The sequence below is a fragment of the Fundulus heteroclitus genome, unplaced genomic scaffold (assembly GCF_011125445.2).
Source record: "Fundulus heteroclitus isolate FHET01 unplaced genomic scaffold, MU-UCD_Fhet_4.1 scaffold_128, whole genome shotgun sequence".
Classification (NCBI taxonomy): domain Eukaryota; kingdom Metazoa; phylum Chordata; class Actinopteri; order Cyprinodontiformes; family Fundulidae; genus Fundulus; species Fundulus heteroclitus.
In genome coordinates, this window is record NW_023396540.1 from 289100 (window position 1) to 308932 (window position 19833).

Consider the following 19833-nt stretch of genomic DNA (forward strand, 5'->3'; position numbering starts at 1 on the left):
GTCATCAGAGTGAACAGCAGGGGGCTCAGGACGCAGCCCTGAGGGGAGCCCGTGCTGAGGGTGATGACATCAGAGGTGTTCTGTCCGACCCGGACTGACTGAGGTCTGTTGGTGAGGAAGTCTAGCAGCCAGTTGCGAAGGGGTGTGATGAAGCCCAGATGTTCCAGTTTTTCTACCAGATGCTGTGGGATGATGGTATTGAACTCTGAACTGAAGTCCAGGAACAGCATCCGCACATGGGTGTTCTTCTGCTCCAGGTGTGCCAGGCTCAGGCTAAGAGTGGAGGAGATGGCGTCCTCAGTGGAGCGGTTACGCCGGTAGGCAAACTGGAACGGGTCTAGTGTTGGGGGGAGACTGGAGACGATGTGTTCTTTTACCAGCCTTTCAAAGCACTTCATCATAATGGTAGTCAGTGCAATAGGCCGGTAGTCATTAAATGAGGTGACTTGAGGTTTTTTTAGCACCGGAATGATGGACGCAGACTTAAAGCATGCTGGCACTGTGGCTTGGTCTAGTGAGGTGTTAAAAATGTCTGTGAGGACACCAGCCAGCTTCATCACAAACCAGTGAAAATGTCTCAGTTAATTTAGTTGTTAACTCGAAAAGGAGGTACTTCTTTTGCTCTTAGTGACTATTCAACTTCTGGACCAGAATAACTATTACTATTACACACATTATTATTTATTAATATAATAATCCCTTTTACAGCAATTATTCTACTAAATAAAACACTGGGAAACACTACTCGCTACTTAAAAGAACATGCAAAAGAAAATAAATGACAATAAAACAAGTCAAAATTGATTAAATGAGAGGTAGCACTGCTTAAATCAATTCATTTTTTCAAGACTGATTGACATCACATTCAAGAAGTCGGCACTTTGACATAGCAGCATTGAAAGACTAAATAGCTTTGAGATAGCACAACTGGAGTACTGAAGCAGACGTGAAGCCAGATGGGGAACGCCTCTGCGCCACACAACTAGTCGGTAGCAGTCATGCACGGTTGGTTTCCAACTCCGCTTATTACCTGTAGCACGGTTAGTGGCAGCTAACTGATGTCACTCCACAACGAGCTAAGCTAACCGTTTAGAGATACCCTGTCCCTCTCCAAGATTCTTGGACGACATACAACCTAGGGCCATGTGGTATGTAAGGGGCGGCCCTAATGACGTATCTAACGCGCCCTGCCTAGTTTGGGTGGACTTCGGGTCGGGAGGCGGTCTCGCTTCAGAACAAAGGACTTCAAAGAAAATTGCGGGAAACTACCGTAGACAGAGGGAGAAGATGAAAAAAAAAGGAACAAGAAAGGAATGTTCTGAGTTGGTTGTCGCCGTAGCCAGTTATCATCAACCCAAAAACAACGCAGCCAAAATCAAAAAATTATGAAATGCATGCAAGCACATTAGAACATATTCAGCACAGTTAAATGAACTCCTTTTTGGATTAAAACTATTTCCTAATAGGTTCTGCCCAGGCACAAAATATATCACCTTGTGGGTGAAAAAAAGAAATAAAAGGGAAAGTCCTTTTCTTCACTTGATGTTGCCTCAGTGAGGATTTCCCAGCTCGTCTGTAGATCCGTGGCTCCAGCAGTCGGGTAGCTCAGATCCGGGAGGGGCAATAAGGAAAAGGGAAAAAACCACACAGTCTCTGGGCTCTCCGACGTTTTGTTTGTCCAAAACAAACGAGCGGAGTCTGACAATCACTGATAGATAACGGCTTCCGGTAGGATCGAAAATGAATTCAAAATATTTGAAAGTCGGAGACCTCCTGCTTAAGAATATAGGGAGTGAATTAGTTCAGCAACTCTTGGAGCAGTGAGGAATCGAACCACGTGCCACGTGGGGGAAAACCCAATGCAAGACAGCTGTCTGTGTGTCTTCTCAATTTGGCTGCTCGCCAGGAAGAAGGCTGAGATAAGTGCTTTGGGCGCTTTTATGTCATTTCATAGGAACAAGATAAGGTTGCCATTGGCTGGACCTCAGGGTGACCATGTTGCATGCTGGGAGTTGGAGTCTGTCACGTCATAAAATGGCATAATAGTGGAGTCAAACAATGCAATACATCAATTATAATTAATTAATCTATTAATTATTTTATTAAGTTAATTCGTAGATATGTTAAATTAACAAATATGACAATGTTATTAATAAACTAATTAACGTTTATTAACACTTAAACACTCACAAAAGTACCAAAAATAGGTACCACTGAGTAGCCGTATCGTTACCGTATCAGTTCAAATTTGAAAGGTACCAATCCCTAGCTGAATGCATTACAGCAAAGACAATGTTTTATCCTTTTGAGCTTTTAATCTCTGCTTGTTATAAAACAGCCTGAATTTGGAAATATTGGCAACTTTTTGGAAACAGACAAAGTTGAAAGGCTCCAAGTAAAAACACAAGGCAACAGAGGAACAATATGAACATAAGTATTTATCATTTGTTTCTTGGGAGTTTAGCAGTCTTATGATAAGTGGAATGAAGCCCTTGTGGAATCTGATTGTTCAGTAAGTGAAGTTGCTGAACCTTTTGTCAGAGGTTCAGCAACGTCTGCAAACAGTGTTATGGATGGCACTGTCCCGATGATTCCCTTCACTGTCCTCACCACTCTCTCCACACTTTTCCAGTCTGAGGTGTTCCAGGCCCCAATCCAGACAGAGATGCAGTTGTTGGACAGTGTGCTCCAGCAACTGTCCAGAGATATAGAGATATATTTTAGTATAAAAAAATATCACAATGTGAAAGTGGAGAGATTGAAAGGGAGAGGTTTGCTCTTCTTATCTGTTGCAGATGAATATGCGTTATTGTTACCTTCTCTTGGGAATTCACACAGAGACTTCTTTTAAGTATTTTCAGGATTAACAATGCAAACTGAATGCTAAAGAAGGTGTAACATGTTACTCCACAATTAAGCTAATAGAAAATAAATAAAATCTAATATACAGCGTCTGCTCTTTCACACACCTTTTCTGCCTCTGTTTCTATGTTAAGTTATTAATAATTGAAATGAAATGATTAATTAAAGTCTAAATTTGTTTATTGCTGTTGTTTCTTCTTTTGATATTATACTTCTTCAAGAAAAATCCGGAGCTTTCCAAATTGGTATCAGCGGTTAAAGCTTTACAAACATGGGAGAAATATCTATTTCTATTTATTACTAAATGCAGAACATTTAACATATGTCAGCCAACCCAGGAAGGATCACCTCATGGAATTTTCCTCAAAGTTTAGTCTCTATAATCCTCAGAAAATTGCAAAAAAATACAAGAGCTGAAATTCATAACAATATTAATGGAAATTAAACTGAACAAGTATGGCCCGGTGTGGAAAGGTTGTCAGAAGAAAGAAACTTTTCTTGGGGGGAAAAAGGAGAGCAGCTTTGGTTCATTCTTGTGGTTCAGTCGGATACAACTTTGCTAACCAGAGTATAGGTTGTTGCTTGACCATTATGGAAAAGTGCCATGTTTGATGAACTCAGTGCATCAGTAAAAAACATCTCATACCAAGTGTCATTTAAGCATGTTCTGACAATTTCTTGAAGACTTCAGTTTAGATTTAGGTATTTTTTAAACCTGATAAAGAGGATCATTCATATTTTGTCCTGATACTGCCAGACATTAGAGTGTGTACTATCTTGTTATCAAAACTGTATCTAAAACATCATGTTTTAATTTCAATTTTATTGAACACTAAATGTATGAAATCTTTTCATTTGCACTTCAGATCAAACGCTGCAATCTCAGGTAAAAAAGTTTGTTAGACATTAAAAATGTACAATGTTTTCACACCTTCACCAGACAGCAGTACTACTAAAGTGGATTTTTTTGTCTTGTTGTAAGAATGTCATTTTTGTCATTTTCCAGTTGAACAGATGTCTATGTCCAGTTTGAACAAGGGGCATGGTTTGTTTAAAAACACTTGCTTTTTCTAAAAGTATAAAAATACATTATACTTTATTATTTATTATTCAGTCTCAGATGAGACTGTTCTTCTGCTTCTTTCCTTCAACATCCTATTATATCATTTACATGCAGGATCTGATGACCCTACCTACAGTGCTGCCACCTACAGCTATATCACTGGTAAGCTGTGTTTGTATTTGTGAATGAAGTAGGATGATTATGAATATACAGTTTGGACTCTTGGTGGAGCACTGGTATAAACTGGTATATTAGTAAAGGTACAAAGAAATAATACATTTTCTTCAGTAGAATATTAAGGAGCTTAAAATTTGTCAACATCAGTTTAATATGTCATCCACTGCATAGAAACAACTGAAGTAGCGTTTTAAAAAATTTTCTCTTTTCACAGAATGATGACTGTACGGCAGAACCTCAACAAACTAACCTGCAGCAGGGGCGGAGCAAAACATTCTCATCCTCAGGGGCTTAGCCCATAAAATATTTCATCATTACAAGGGTAATTTGATACACAAAAAACTAAGAAATTATTTTATCTGTTGATGTGGTTACAAAACTGATTTAATATTTACCTTTTATATATCTTAAACTGTAATCTGCTGTTCTTTGATAACCATAGTAGTATATACGAATAGTATATTAATATGTTCTCATTTGAATTATGAAATGGGCAACTACTAATGTTAAAATTCTGTCTTGCTGTCACCCATCTTACTCAAAGTACAGAATTGGGTCCTCCATGCCACTAATGTAATAAGATTTATTGCACATTTAATCATTATTGACAGTTCAATATTGTTAGGGAAATAATTAGTTCTGTCTGAGGATGTAGGTAAGGAGTAGACCTGAATATGGATGTTGTGCAATTATACACTGTTAAAATGTTATTTAATGTTTAATGAATTACTCTCAGTCTGTTAAGTATTGTCTGGTGATAATCAGCTGTTAAGCTGATATCAGGACAATGGTTGAAAGGGATGAATTTGAGCACTAGCGATCTTTTAACAGCAAACTCTGCACACACATTGAATAAAGGAGTGGCAACTTCTTCTCTGAACATCCAGAGAACATCACTATATAATGCTGTTTATCTGAATTAACTCCATATTTCAATCGATAAATTCTCTCTACTAGGTTAGTGAAACTTAACTAAACTACTGAGCAAAATGAAGATAAAAGAAACCAAGCTAAGGAACTATTTACTTGCAAAAACAAAACAAAAGACAAAACAAAAGTGGTTGATCATAATCAGAATAATTCAGTGAATCCTGGCTCACTGCAGATCTGACTTAAAGTACATGGAATGGAGTTAAATTAGCTCAACTAATTTAGAAAAACGTTTGACGTGTTTTCAGTCCATTCACAATGCAAACCCTGAGTTAAACAAAACATTATTTGATTAGATAACATTTAAAGAACCAAAGTTCATCTTAAAGAATGTGAATTGAGGTTAAATTATATTTCGTATGTGTTTCAACCCATTCACAATGCAAATCCTGAGGGAAATTACCTGAAGCTAAATAGCATTTTGGCTGGCGGACTTTCCGGCGCTAACTGTAAAAGCTTCAGCTTTTATTTTAGCCATAATAAGTGGCTGGATAACCTAATCATTAATATCCCATCAGTGTATGAAACTCCTGTGGAGATAACGTTTGTTATAACCATACAAACACACTTGAATCATCATTGGCAATGAATGCTAACAATGAGCTACCTCAATTAGCTCTTTGTTCCAAATACCATGTAAACACACTACACAAACATTTCCAGATGGCCGTGTAACCTTGCCCTTTGGTCTCTCTGCCCAACCTGTCTTGGACCATGCCTCAGGTGAGTCCGGTCCACTTTGGCCATCCAAAGTGGACCAGGCCATCCTGGAAAAGCAGGGGTCGTAAAATCGTAGGTCTGTTAAGCAGCTGGCTAGCCTGCAGCTCAGCGGCTATGGGCTAGCTGACAGCATGGTCGGAGCAGCTTGGGCCGACCTCCACCATGCAGCGTTCTCTGATCTCTCAGCTTGTCTGGTGAGGGAAGGTGACCGATCCACGTCGTCTCAAGTCGGCTTTCCTGTAACAACTGACAAAAATAAACAAAGCTGTTTCGGTATTCTTTACTTTGCGGCTGGTTTGTGCAGAAGTCAGAGTGTAACTTAGGCTACGTTCACACTGCAGCCTGAAGTGACCCAATTCCGATTTTTTTGCCCATATGCGACCTGTATCTGATCTTTTCATGACAGTCTGAACAACACATATCAGATTTTTTCAAATGCGACCCAGGTCGCTTGGATATGTGGTCCTGAATCTGATACGTATCTGATCTTTTCAAATGCGACCTGTGTCTGAACGGCCAGGTCGCATTCATCCGACCTACACGTCATTAATACTTGACAAACGTCACTAACAGTGGACCTGGCTGTGCCAAAGAGGTTGGCTATTGTGCGGTAACAAGCACCTGTTGCAAGTCAATACAGTCCCATGGCAACGTGTTTACTCGCTGCTATGGCCTCCGAAGATGTGTGTTTTTACGTAAGAGCGCTAAAGAGATCCGTTCAGACGCACATAAAGGTTGCCTTTGTCATTCGAAAATTATGAATGAAGTCCGTATCAGTAAAGCCGCTCATGTTACTAAAATCTGGCTCTCTTCCTTTTCGATCTTCTTAAAAAGATTGCCTTAATTATGTGCTGGCTCCGGTTGGAGAATGACATAAAGAACGCAAGATATGCACGATACGCTGCAGCATTACGATCCATGTTTACTTCTGCAAACAATGAGCCCGCTTGCTACGTATGATGTCATCGCGTCCTCTACTGCGCATGCGGGACACTTAGGCGTATGAATGGAGTCACACAGGAGATCACATACAAGTCGCATATATTTGGAAATGTGAACGGACACGCAAAAAAATCTGATTTCACAAACAAATCGGAATTGAGCATCAAGGCCTGCAGTGTGAACGTAGCCTTAGCTTCGATCTAGCAGTTCCTCCGATGCCAGGGAGGTCATCATCATATACCACATATATAGTGTAGTTCACGCGTGACGTCCCGCGTTACGTCAGCGCTACATCCGGGTCCCGCGGGTAGGCAAAAATAGTACTGTTCTTGTCTACTACATGACAAAACAGGTGATTTAGAGCGTACTTTTACTTCGTTTATTTTTGGAATTTAAACAATGCCTACGACTTGTTGTGCTCCCGGTTGCACACAGAGGCATTCCGAATCGTCGGATGTACGTTTCTGTCGTTTACCGAAGGAGGAAGGACGAAGAAAGAAATGGATATTTTCAATGAAAAGAGCGCAGGCAGACACTCTCAATGGACTGGGGGAGCCATCATACTACGACAGAATTTGCAGTCTACACTTCATCTCCGGTAAATACAACTTAATTCTGCTCTAGTCATTGTTCTGCTTAAATAGCGGCGGAGGGGAGGTGGCGATCGCTACACGGGCCGGTAGCAGCAGCAGCCGTTGTCAGACAACGGCTGCGGAGCAGGCAGCGGCTGCTGCGTAAACACTACACGGGCCGCAGAAGCCGCTGCTGCTGCTAGCAGCAGGGGCTACAGCAGCTAGCAGCAGCAGCAGCTACAGCAGCTGCTGCTGCTATTACGCCCCCGTTTACGGGCGCTAGTACTTCTGTGTTTACGCTGCAATGTCGCCGACACCGGCACTCATTTTAACAAGACAAAAACACCAAAATAATCCGTAGTGAAAAATGTTTTTTTTTAACCTACCGGGCGGGTCTTCCTCTCTGCTGAGACGCCGCCTGTGTCCGACGCCACTTTATGCTGTTGCACAAACATGTGTGAACAACATCCATCCATCCATCCATCCATCCATTTTCTGACCGCTTAATCCCTCATGGCGTTACGGGCGTTGCTGGAGCCTTTTTCTTGATATAAAATAATTGTAGCCGTCCAGTGGTTTCATGGCTTTCATGCTCTCTCGTCTGTACTGGCCTGCCGTGTTTATAAGGCAGCTGTATGTCACAGTACGGAACCCTTGGCCAGCATTTCACAGACTCGCTCCGTCCCTTCAGGCTTTTGCTGTGTGGATCTGGCAATCTGACACCATCAACCATCAACTTAGTCTTAAAACGATCTTGTAGTACGTTATCTAAAGAAGAAAAATACTTGGAGAACTCGTCAGTTTCTCTGTTTGCGTCCACCATTGTGTTCGTCTTTTGCCTACCAGTCCGGCGCGCATGCGCGAAAAACCCGCATCAAAACAATAACAATGAACTACCCTATACACACATATATACACACATATATCCACACATCATCATATATGACATATGATGATGTGTGGAATTGTCTCTAGTTCTCTCACCTGAGCTGTTCTCCTGTCTTTTTAAAAAGGACCAGTGTCCATAGTTGGCAAATAACAAAACAAGTATGTAGTATATGTTTCCAAATTAAGATGGATTACTGGAATTAATTATAATAGGTTTAACACTAGCATACATTGCAATACCCCTAAAACTGCCAAAGGAGATAATTTTTACTCCCCAAGCACCAGTGTCAGTGATCCTAAGATGCAGTAAAAATTGTCTAATTAATTTTTTAAACATTTATACTGTATGTACAAACTAAGGAAAACTAACAGTCTGGACCCATTTTAGGAAAACCTGTGAGATGAGAGAAACCGGGGTTTATTTTAACAGAAATACAAGCATTTGAAAATCACAGGGGATAACAATTACCCCCTGTGTGGCTCCAAAGTTAAGGATATTTATTGGGCATAGCCCATCACTGTACTTTTTCCATAAATCAATTCTAATCTAGTCCAGTATGCAATAAAACTCAGTGGCAGTACTATTGTGTTTTTAAAACAGTGTCCCATAATTTACCATAACAGTATATCCTGGCTTTGCTGGTTTTATTGAATACCATCAGACTATGATTTAACACTCATCTTCAGATGTTTTATTTTGATAAAGATATTATAGAAAAATACTCATCAGATATTCTGTCTTTAACAAGATATAATTTGCTCAGAAAAATAAATAAAATATCATTAAACATATTTATAAACCAACATAAACAGAAGAAGAACGTGCTAATTTAATTTTTTTTGAAAATGTGTTACAACTTTAATTTGCCCATGTATTCTGAACCACGTCTTCAAGGATGTTGTCAAGAGACATCATATAGTAGTACCATTGGTCTGCTGGTGGTCTAAAGATGAACATAATAATCTCAAATACATTTTAAAAGTATCCACTGTCCTGATTTAGATTTTTGGGTTTTTTCTTTTGCCACCACTCCATGCTCTTGAGCGTCTTTTTCTTCTTCTTTTAAGTTTATTGCCGGTTGGCACGCAACAAAATGGTGCATTACCACCACTAACTGGTATGGAGTGTGGATCTGATTGGCTACTACTTACTTATAATGAGCAAAACAAGTCAAAACAAAATTAGCTCATTAACTAAACAAAACCAACAAAAGAAAATCAACAAAACAAAAATAAGATTCATATCCTCCGAATTATATTAATTAATCTAAGACAATGAAAAACAATTCCATAACACTTATCTCTTGAATTCTTCCTAAGTATTTCTAATAAATCTAAGTGTGTCCTTTCCATTTTAAGATTTTGTACCATTTCCCTCCTTTCTCTTTTATATTTCTTACAGTATATCATAACGTGTTCAATTGTCTCTGGTTGCTCACAGTATTCACATCTGCCAGTGTTATGTTTACGTATTTTGAATAACGTACTGTTTAATCCTGTGTGCCCAAATCTAAGTCTTGATATAACTGTTTATTCTCTTCTGTTCCTTCCTGTACTTCTCATTTCTCCCACTCTCCTCTGAATCATGTAAACCACCTTCGTTTTCTCTCTTCCTCCCATTGCTTTTGCCACCTTTCCTTCAGCTTCTGTTTAATAATGCTCTTTACTTCCATTTTACTAATGTTAACTGACACATCAGTGTCTTCTCTTGTTGTAGCCTCCTTTGCAGCCTTATCTGCCATTTCATTTTCTTTAATTCCACTATCTGCTGGTACCCACAAAAATATAACTGTAATGCCCATCATTTGAATTTTATATAATGTTTGCTGGACTTCTATCAAAATATCTAATCTACTGTCTGAGTGACTTCTCTGTAAACAGATTATGCTCTTGATCAGATCCACCTGCTGCTCTAATTAGAGTCATTTCTGTTCACCTGTCTACATATACCTGCCTCTTTTATCCACTCTCTGCCAGAATGGCTTGTCTTTTTTCATATGCACTACCGTCTTGGCACAGCCTGTTGGACTCTGAATCTTTGCCTGTGTTCAGCGCTCACTGACTTAAGTTCCAGTGCCTTTTGCTCAGTTTCTGCCCAGTTTTCTGTAAGGTCCAGCTGCTTGCTCTGCCCATTCTGGTGGGTTGCAGGCCTGCACCTTCTGTTCTGTTCAGCTCCTGCCTTCATCATTCTGATTAAGTCTGTCACTGCCTGCAACTCCTGTTCAGTATTGGTGCTGCTGTTCACCCCACCTGCATCCTCCAGTCTTCTGCTCATTACTGCCTGCCTGCCTCATCTACTAGTATCCATATTCTGCAATAAACCTTTTAAAGACAAATCTCTGTTCACCATTTCTTTTTTTAATGTAACGTGTTGGCTTTCTTGTCATTTAAGTATTATGTATAATATAAAGAGAGATTGTTGATGCTGGGATTGTCAAATGACAAAGTTTCGTACACGAGCAAATTCGCTATTTTTGGTGTGAAAGGGAAATATACTTAGACTGTTTCTTAGGTGCTGAAAGCTGCAGCAAGCTTATTCAGTCTTAATCTCTACTTTGTTAGTCAAAGAAAATAATATCAAACCTTGACATGTAAACACTGTTTGGGTTTTACATCCTTTAATTTGTTTTCTGTCAGATTCAGCACAGATTTCTTTTGGTTAGTTTTAGGATCTTTTAGTTGCCTAATTTAGTCTACAAATATAAATATTAAGAACCTCTGATAAATCAAGTCTTTCTGATGTGTGATTTGATTGCATTGTTCCTTAACTCCTATACTCATATTTTACTGTATAACTTGATTGTTGTTTCTTCACCTGTGAAGCATTTTGTCAGTTACATTTTTTTTTCAATGAAAATAAATTTTGCATTAACATTAATTCTGGTGTGTATTATTTGAGGGAAGCCACGGATAGGCTTGTATGTTGGACTGTTTACATGAACAACTTCTGTTTGATTTATAGAGGAACCAAAACTTAGGCTTTTATTAACTCTCATAATCTGATACAAACGGCCTGAATAGCAACTGCAGAACAATTGAGAACAACCAATATATTAAGGAAAGATTTCAGAGATTTGCTTTATTTGCATGTACTCTAGAACTGGAACTCTAAAACCACCTTGGTGTGTTTTAAGATGATAGCAAGAAGACATTAAGTTATTTTACAGGCTGGAAACAGGCGAGAACAGAACTGTAGAATGAAAATTTCAACATGTACCTGACAGCATGTACCTCTACTGCATTTATACCTAGTTCAAATAGTGACATATATATAAAATGGCTGAGAATCATTTTATAAACATTACTCTTTTTCTCGAGTCATATAAAGGACAGCAGATGATTTTATCTTAATGATTTTCTTTTCCTTTTTGACTTGTTTTAGTCAAATAGGAAATGAAAGTCTAAAGAGCAAGACTTTCTGTATTGTTTAATAACTCCATAACTGAATCATTGAGCTTTGACAAAAATTAAATTGGTGACACGAACAATACATTTTAAACATGGTTAAAACTTATGTCGACTCTTTGGGTTTGGCTGATCTAAAACACTGATGTGCTATTTAAGCTGTGGGTTTGAGTGTACTAGATACGTGTTTCTGGAGTGAGTAGGAGGGCCTCTTTCTGATCATGTGAGGTTTATTTACTGCAACCTCAGGAACTTCATGTAGGTCATTTTCAAAACAGGCAGACATGCTATTGTAGTCTATTCAGGATATCTACAGCTTCATCATGGCTTTCCTGGTGCTGTTCTTCATCTTCTTCAGTAAGTTTAGGTGTCTATATTGTTTCTATATTCTTGACATTCTGTTTTGTAATATTCAACTCATAATTTAATATAAACAGTGGGTTATTTTTATTCATAATTTTATAGAGATTATCTATAACATGTTGCAGTAAGTAAGTATTCACATGTTTCTTTTTGTCCTTTTAAAAATTTTCTAACAGATTTTTACCATGAGGACAAAGCTGAAGGTCAGTTTCAGATAAAGGTCTGTGTTGTAATTATAATGTTTCCCATTATAGTTTGTAATGAAAGTTGAAATCGGAATATCTGTAAACTTTCAGCTCTTCCTCAACCTAATCTTACGGTGGATCGACTTCTGATCACGGAAACTGAGTCAGTCACGTTAAACTGTTCGACTCCACCACATGTTTCTGTGTCTCGGTGTGATTTCTACATTGGACATGAAAAGATGTCACCAGATGCATCATGTGTGGAAACACTGACAGGATCTGAGCTGCTGACCATAGTAAACAGAAAATCACCAGCTGAGGTCAAAGTTAGATGTTCGTATGCTGTAATGGATAGAGCTATCGATGTTACCTCATCATACAGTGAATCAACAACCATTACCATAAACAGTGAGTGATCTGGTTATCAAAGATTGTTGTAACATCGCTTCTGGATAAACTGGATATCCCTCCTGTTTATCACCTCTACCTGCTCTATACTACGCTCATATTTTCAGATCTTCTTCCACCTACACTGTCAGTGAACCCACTGGTGATCACAGAGTCATTCTCAGTCACTTTAAACTGTCAGCCTCCATCTTCTGTTCCTGTGACCGACTGTTATTTCTACATTGGGAAAGGAAAATATCCCCACACATTTCCTTGTCTGAAGACACTGAAAGGAGCTGAGCTCCTGTCTTTAACACAGCAAAGTTCACCTGCTAACGTTGATGTAACATGTTTTTACCTGAAATCACATGACTCTCCACGGAGTAACCTGCTCACTGTCATCGTACAACGTGAGTAAATCTATCTTTTGTAGACTAATGCTGATTACTGTGATATTCAGCTATTTGATTTATTTTCTTTACATTTTCAGTTCCTCCACCTGAACTGAGAGTGAATCCACAGCAAATCACTGAGACAGACTTGGTTACGTTGAACTGTGGGACTCCATCAAATGTTTCTGTGGATAAATGTTTTTTATACTTCATAACATCAAAGACAGACAGAAGCATCTCTTGTAAGATAACAATGACAGGACGTGAGCTCCTGATGTCACCACATCAAACTTCACCTGCTGAGGTTGAACTAACATGTTATTACACCGTGAAGAGTACAAGTGGAGGACAGCATCAGTCTCCACACAGTAACTTATTCTCAGTCACCATCCACAGTAGGTTACTAATTCTCTCCTCCTCCTTGTAATACAATCTTAAAATATTAAATATAACTACATTTGACAGACATCTGTTATGGTATTTTAGCTTCATACAGTTTTGTTTCCTGACCTCTGATATAGAAATAACATTCATATCACACATTTTTATTTATTCTATACATCTGAGAGGTCTAAATGCATCTTGTTTTGTTGCAGATGTTGAGGAAACAGATTCTACCACCTCTCAGAAAGTATCAACGTTCAGTGTGACTGCTGGTAGTATGTGCCTTTTATAGCCCGTCCTGAACATCATTGCTCATCTATGACCATGTTAACTATGTAACTTGTTATTTTTTACCATCAGCTCAAAAATTTGGTACAACAATGGAAACAGATGGGTCATTTTCTCCTTCCTTGGCATCAGTCAAACCTACATTAGGTGGTACAACAGGTCAGTCCAAACCTTTAAAACATCTTCAACATCATTCCTTGAACTTATACATCCAAAGTATATTCTTCTTTCCTTCAGTTGGAAGTGGAAATGAAAACAGTTATGTTTGTCCATACTTTGGTAGTTGATACCACTAAACCAATTTACGAAATACTAGGAAACAACTATATTAGCAGACCTACATGTTTTTGCATGGGGCCTTCATATGGGTTGTTTTGGTACTGAATGTTTTATGTCTGAGATTTACGTTTTGTCTCTTGACAATTACAGATTCTACAGATTTGTTTCTATACGTTTTAAGATCTTGTGTCTTATGTGGGTCATATGTTTTTCCTTACGGTTACATTAATTTTGTATAGTGTTGTCCCTTATGCAGGTAAAGATTCCCACTTGTTTTTCCTCTAAGTGAAATTATGGTTATAATATTTTTCTAATCTTTCTTTGAAAATATGAAGTTGGCACCTTTAGGCTTCTGGTAATTGTACCCAAGGATGAAGTAGACTTGTTGAAGTAGACTGAGTCGCTGATAGATTCTAGATAGATTTATTGATCAGTCAATCGATTCGATGAGCTTTAGCTTTCAGTTCACTCTCTACTGTGTCGAGATTCCCTTCACATAAGGGTGCTACATTACTATAGTTCTTTGAATAGAGCACATTTTCTACATACTAAACCCCAAATGATTTCATGTTGTATTTCTTGACTTTTATAGATTCCATGGTAAACTTTTCCTCCGAGTCTTCTGTTACCTCAGCAGCCTCCCAAACAAGTGAGCAAACCACATTTTACAGCAGAGGTCATCAGCCCTGGTCCTCAGGGCCGACTATCCTGCATGTTTTAGGTGTTTCCCTGCCTCCACACACCTGACCTAAAGAAATGAGTGATTAACAGGCTTCTGCTGCCTTTACGGGCAACTGAGGAGGTCAGGCAATCATTTTAATTCAGGTGTGCTGGAGCAGAGACACATCTAAAACATGCAGGACAGTTGGCCCTGGGGACCTGGGTTGTATACCCCTGTTTCACAGGGTGTGTTCTTAAACAGTATGTTTTCCAACCATAAATTGGGCAATTTTTTCTGGAAATGTAGGTAAGAAATGCTCGCGTCACTTTTTGAATAACTGTGCATGCGCAAGACCATCCTACCTGCTCTTTCGCTTATCAAGGGGAATGCCTATCAAATTAGGAGTACATGTGAAGCTCATTTGATAGGGGAGTGCGAGCTCTGTTGACCTCGTGCACAACTCTGTTTATCGTCTGTCCGCATCAATCGAAGATACCAACTGAGTTAAAGAAGATATTTACATTATACTGTCAGATTTGCCACCGATAGGTCTCACTGGATACATAAACACTAGAAGTGTGCATGCGCAGTAGGAGGAAAGTAGCAAGGAACGAGCATGCATATAGTGTTAGGTGACCACATCAACAAAGATTGGCATGATGGACAACCAATATATAACATGATCCCCTCAGAACTCAAAGCTGAAAGACGATAATCCATTAAATCTTTAAATGTCGTTAGATGTTGTTTTTACCACCCTAAAGTTAACCCTGTGGTTTCTAACCCACAAGCCATTCCTAATAAATGAAACTAGAAGTAAATATATGTGTTACTCAAAATATTTCAAGTAACCTGTCCTTTAACGTCCAAGCTAACACAAACACACAGTAGTTCAGTGAGAGTTAAACCTTTCATATAATTTTTAGCTTAAGGAAGTTGTGTCAATTGATGTGAGGGTTGATTAGTTTCATTTTCATCCCATTCTTGGTTAATAAAGGCAGTAAAGTATTCTAGATTGTTTCTTTCTTGTTGTAAAAAAGTTTTATACATGAAATCAATTACCTGTAGCTTTACATCAGTGTTATACTTGACATAGTAAATATTTTGCACGGTTTATGTATATGTAGAACAACTTTGGGTACAAGATTAGTTATTACTTAGAATTGTTCAGCATCTTTGTAAAAAAAAAAAAAAGGCTTAAACTAACTCTGGCAGATATTGCACTTTTTACAGCAAGCTTCTCGAGTAAAAGTTTGATGTAATAAGGTGGCATGTTTGCGTTGTTCTGTATTTTTAGTTTTGACCCTTGGGGAAGTGAGACTGACTTACTGTGATCTTTGTTTTTCCAGCAGCAGAACCGAAAAAGAAAGCCTGGGTGGCTCTGTACATAGGTCCACCTGGTTTTGGAGTAGGTGTGGGTGTGATTTTAATCATAGTGGGACTTCTCTGTTCCAGAAGGAGAAGTGGTGAGTACTGACACTTGTGAGGCTTAAAACCTGGAGGTGTTTTAGTAGATTTAAAGTTACCACCAAGTTTGACATCTTTCATCAGTCATAAGTTTGATATTCTTACAGTTTAGATCAACAGTGGATATTTACCCATTGTGGACATAAAAGTCATCTAAGTTTTTAATATGTATTTGGACCATGTTTAGGACAGAACTGATCATATGGCAAACGACTAATTTGACTACACAAGTTTTGTTTTTGGTGGTTTCATCTAATCCACAAAAGGTCAAAATTATACATACTAGCCGTACATCCCCTAGCAAGTTTCAGAAGAACCATTAACTATTTCTAGCCCTGATGGGATTAATTAGTGATATATGCTCAGTCATTCTTATCAGAATTGGTAGAGGTAATATAGATTTGTTGATTGTTGTGGCCCAGGCATTTAAACATAGTCAACATATTTTCAGTGCTATAGAGGTTTACTAAAGCTCAATTTTAGCCTGCCAGCAGTTTTTATATGTTGCAACATGTTGTGTTGATTAAATGGAAAGTAGAAAATTGGGATCTTTTTCTCCATCATGATTATTCCGTCCATGTTTTCGGTGTTCTAGCAATGCTTGGATTGGAAGCATAATCTGGATGTCTCCAAAAATACTTCTTGGCATTGTAGTCACACAGTTCGCTTCTTCTCACCTAACCATGAAAGTTTTTTTTTTTCCCCAAAATTCCCAATGGTATTTGGCTTGTCCATGTATGCAGCTGCACATTTCAGTTGTGCTTGAAGGTGACAGTTTTCTTAGCCCATGACTCTTTAAAACTTTCATTATTATGGACAATGACACAGGTGATCCAGCAGCTTCCAGCTATGGAACAGCTTTGCCATTAGTGGTTCTTTAATTGTTTCTGAATACCCTTCCTTATTTGTCTTCATCTGAGAGGAACAATTTGGGCCAGAAGCTTAGACACAGATAGGTGTTTCAACAGGACAATGTTCCCAAACAGATTTCAAAACTGGATTTTGAAGACGTTTGTTAACTTACGAATGCTCCTGCCAAACTATTGACCTTCATCCTACTGAAGATTTCTGATCTATGCTTGAAAGTAATTTATGTGCCATGAAAATAACAGTTTTAAATAAATCTGAAAATAATAGTGATCATAGTGATCAAATAGTCCGTGGGAATTATGCTAAAGTTTGTGGTCAAGGAAAAGCTTGCAAGGGACTTTATCCACTATGTTTAGATTCAAATCTCTATGTATAATTTTGACTATTTGTGGATTTGAGAATATACACATTACATTCATGATTTTTCACACCATTCTTGTTGTGACAAATCCTTGAAGATACTTGTTAAATTTTTGTTCCACCATGGCAAAACATGGTTAATGTTTTTTAAAACCATTAAAAAACATAACAACCCTGTCCATGACGATGAAAACTTTAGCTCACAATTTCAAATCCAATTTCAAACTCAAATTCCACATAGTTTTGGTCAGTGTTTGATTTAGAGTTTTGTCAATTTAATTGTTTATAAAATTATACTAATATATACTGTAAACAATACAACGATAACATTTCAAGAAAGTAAAAGTTTAGGTCAGTTGAGCTGAACAAGTCAATTTATCTCGTATTTAGTGTGTAAAAATACTTCTTAAAAGTATTTATTTTCATACATCTCATTAATTGACTGTTTTCAATTCCTTTGTTTTTTTTAGATAAAATAAATCACTGGAGGTAAGACCTTCTTTTCTTACCCGTAACTGAAGGTATGTTTGCTCTGCCCTGTAAGACAAAAAGGTTTTATCTTATTTGCTTTGTCTTTGGCGACCCACTGCAGCAAACTTGTTCTGTTCAATCATAAATTAAATTAGTGATGCAATATCTTTAACACAGATTTTTTTTCAGGATCAAAACTATTAAATAGATCTTCTAGTTAAGAATTAGAAAAGTTGATTACACAAATACAACATATTCTAAGCTGGGTAAAATATCTTTATAATATGCTTTCTGTTTGGGTACAATGTTCAGATTTCATACAAAATTTTATTCCATCTTTTTTTCTTCAAAGATCACAAGTCAATTATAATGGTAAAGTAAAATCTATTAATCAATCTTTACACCAGGTTTTGAATATTATTTATATTATTTTTACATCTTGTTTCACTTTTGTTGCAGAAAACTCCCTGGGAATGAGAAATCTTACCAATGGAGAACTGGTAACGTTTTGGTAAATTTAGTTACAGCATAGAGTCAAAAGAAAAAATGCAAACGTATTCATCTGAAGTTTGCATTCTCTCTCCTCTTTTCATTCTCCCATGAAAAAGTTACCCGTTGGTGATGACTACAATACCTCCATTCCTGCAGCAGACTCTGCAACCGGTAACCAGCTTTTTTTTCTGACAGGAAATTACAGTTCCTGTGTAGATAGATGTATACATTAATACTGTTGTTAGATTTTAAAAAGAATCTGAAAATCTACCAATAGTTTAGGTTTTTTACTAGTAATATTTTATTTTAACACAAACAAGTTGAAATTACATTCTTAACTCAATTATTTTGCTCCTGACAACATGAAGAGTAATAATTAGTTCCTAAAGGGCAACAATTTGACCTGCTTTTTAAACTAAGCAACACTTAATACATACGGGGGCATTAATGAAATGCCTAATCTTAGTGTATGCTTTTTCAGAGACTGTTCAGGTGAATAAACAGGACTCTCAAAATGAAAACGTAAGTAAGACACATCTGTATTCAAGAATTCTACATATAACATATATATAAACAATATATACATATATAAACAAAAAAGGTTTTTGCTGTTTATTTTTTTCTTTAACAAGCCTGACGTTTACCACGTATACTCGACCATCCCTGATGAACCAGATGATTCTACCATAGAGAACGGGATGTACCACTTTCTACAAGCACACTGATTAAAAAAAAGCTTGAGGACACATCAAAAATATCCATTAAATATATAAGTATAGATGGTGTTTTTCCAAGATATGAATTAAACAAATATTCGAGCCCTTCCACATTTCTTCTGTTGCTTTGTTTCTTGACAAACTGAAATGTTTCAAAACACATTTTTATTTCAAACAAGATGACAGATGACTTGAGTAAATACAAAATGTAGTTTCCAACGATGATTTAATTTGCTGAGGGGAAAAACCTTTTCAGACTACCTTGCGTGTGTGTGGCTGTATGCAAACAAATAACTTTTTCCCCCATGTGAAGTTATTGTAAACAACTAAATTCTTTAGAAAACTGAGTTTAGTTTCACTAACCAAATCATGGCCTGATCACCGTGTGAAAACAAGAAGTACGTCAGAGTTGTTTTTTAATTCAGCCACATAGGAGGATTTCTGAGTCGGGATAAGGTCATGCTACACCATCTCAATAAGATTTAAGTTTGGACTTTTATTAGACAGCTGTCAAGTCGTCATTTTGTTGTTCTTTTTCAGAAATTTAGAGGTACATTTAATGCTGGGCTTGGGGTCATTATCTTGCTGTATGTCCAAAGCTTAAGCTTAAATATACAAACTAATGGCTGGACGCTCTTCTTTGTATCGTTTTACTAGAGAGCAGGATTCCTGGTTCCATTAATTATGTCAAGTCCTGAAGGAGCCTATTAATGCAATTATTTCTCCAGGAAATAATTAAAACTTGAATTGGTAATTTAGGAAGCTACACACTGTAGTAGACGAAGACCGGGAATGATGTGTGTCGGAGCGCATCCTGGTCGTGTTGATATTAGTTTGAAGATGTAATCCTAAAGTTACATGAAAAACCATTAAATTGACGTTAATGTTCCCTATTAATGCTGTACTAACGCTCGTAGCACTATCGAATGATGGCGGAATTTAAACATTATATTTAAAGC

At 37.7% G+C, this 19833-nt stretch overlaps 1 protein-coding gene and 2 long non-coding RNA genes across 3 annotated transcripts; all 3 read left to right on the forward strand.

Moving 5' to 3' along the window:
• Window positions 1-11881: 11881 nt before the first annotated feature.
• On the forward strand, window positions 11882-12912 carry LOC105927113. The gene is made up of 4 exons (XM_021317162.2): window positions 11882-11916; window positions 12099-12125; window positions 12219-12515; window positions 12623-12912. Exons 1-4 carry the CDS (start codon window positions 11883-11885, stop codon window positions 12910-12912), a joined length of 648 nt encoding a protein of 215 aa, XP_021172837.2. The 5' UTR covers window position 11882.
• A 79-nt stretch (window positions 12913-12991) lies between these two features.
• Window positions 12992-15964, forward strand: LOC118558422. The gene is made up of 3 exons (XR_004928343.1): window positions 12992-13281; window positions 13483-13717; window positions 15848-15964. It is a non-coding gene; the product is annotated as an uncharacterized LOC118558422 (long non-coding RNA).
• Window positions 15965-18103: 2139 nt separating this feature from the next.
• Window positions 18104-18900, forward strand: LOC118558423. The gene is made up of 4 exons (XR_004928344.1): window positions 18104-18166; window positions 18275-18329; window positions 18640-18680; window positions 18791-18900. It is a non-coding gene; the product is annotated as an uncharacterized LOC118558423 (long non-coding RNA).
• Window positions 18901-19833: the final 933 nt, after the last annotated feature.

Bases quoted from the DNA above. Each gene is read 5' to 3' on its own strand.
- LOC105927113 (XM_021317162.2), top strand. From the start codon at position 11,883: ATGGCTTTCCTGGTGCTGTTCTTCATCTTCTTCA. The intron at 12,126-12,218 runs GTCAGTTTCAGA...GTAAACTTTCAG, and splicing joins CCATGAGGACAAAGCTGAAG to CTCTTCCTCAACCTAATCTT. The intron at 12,516-12,622 runs GTGAGTGATCTG...TCATATTTTCAG, and splicing joins AACAACCATTACCATAAACA to ATCTTCTTCCACCTACACTG.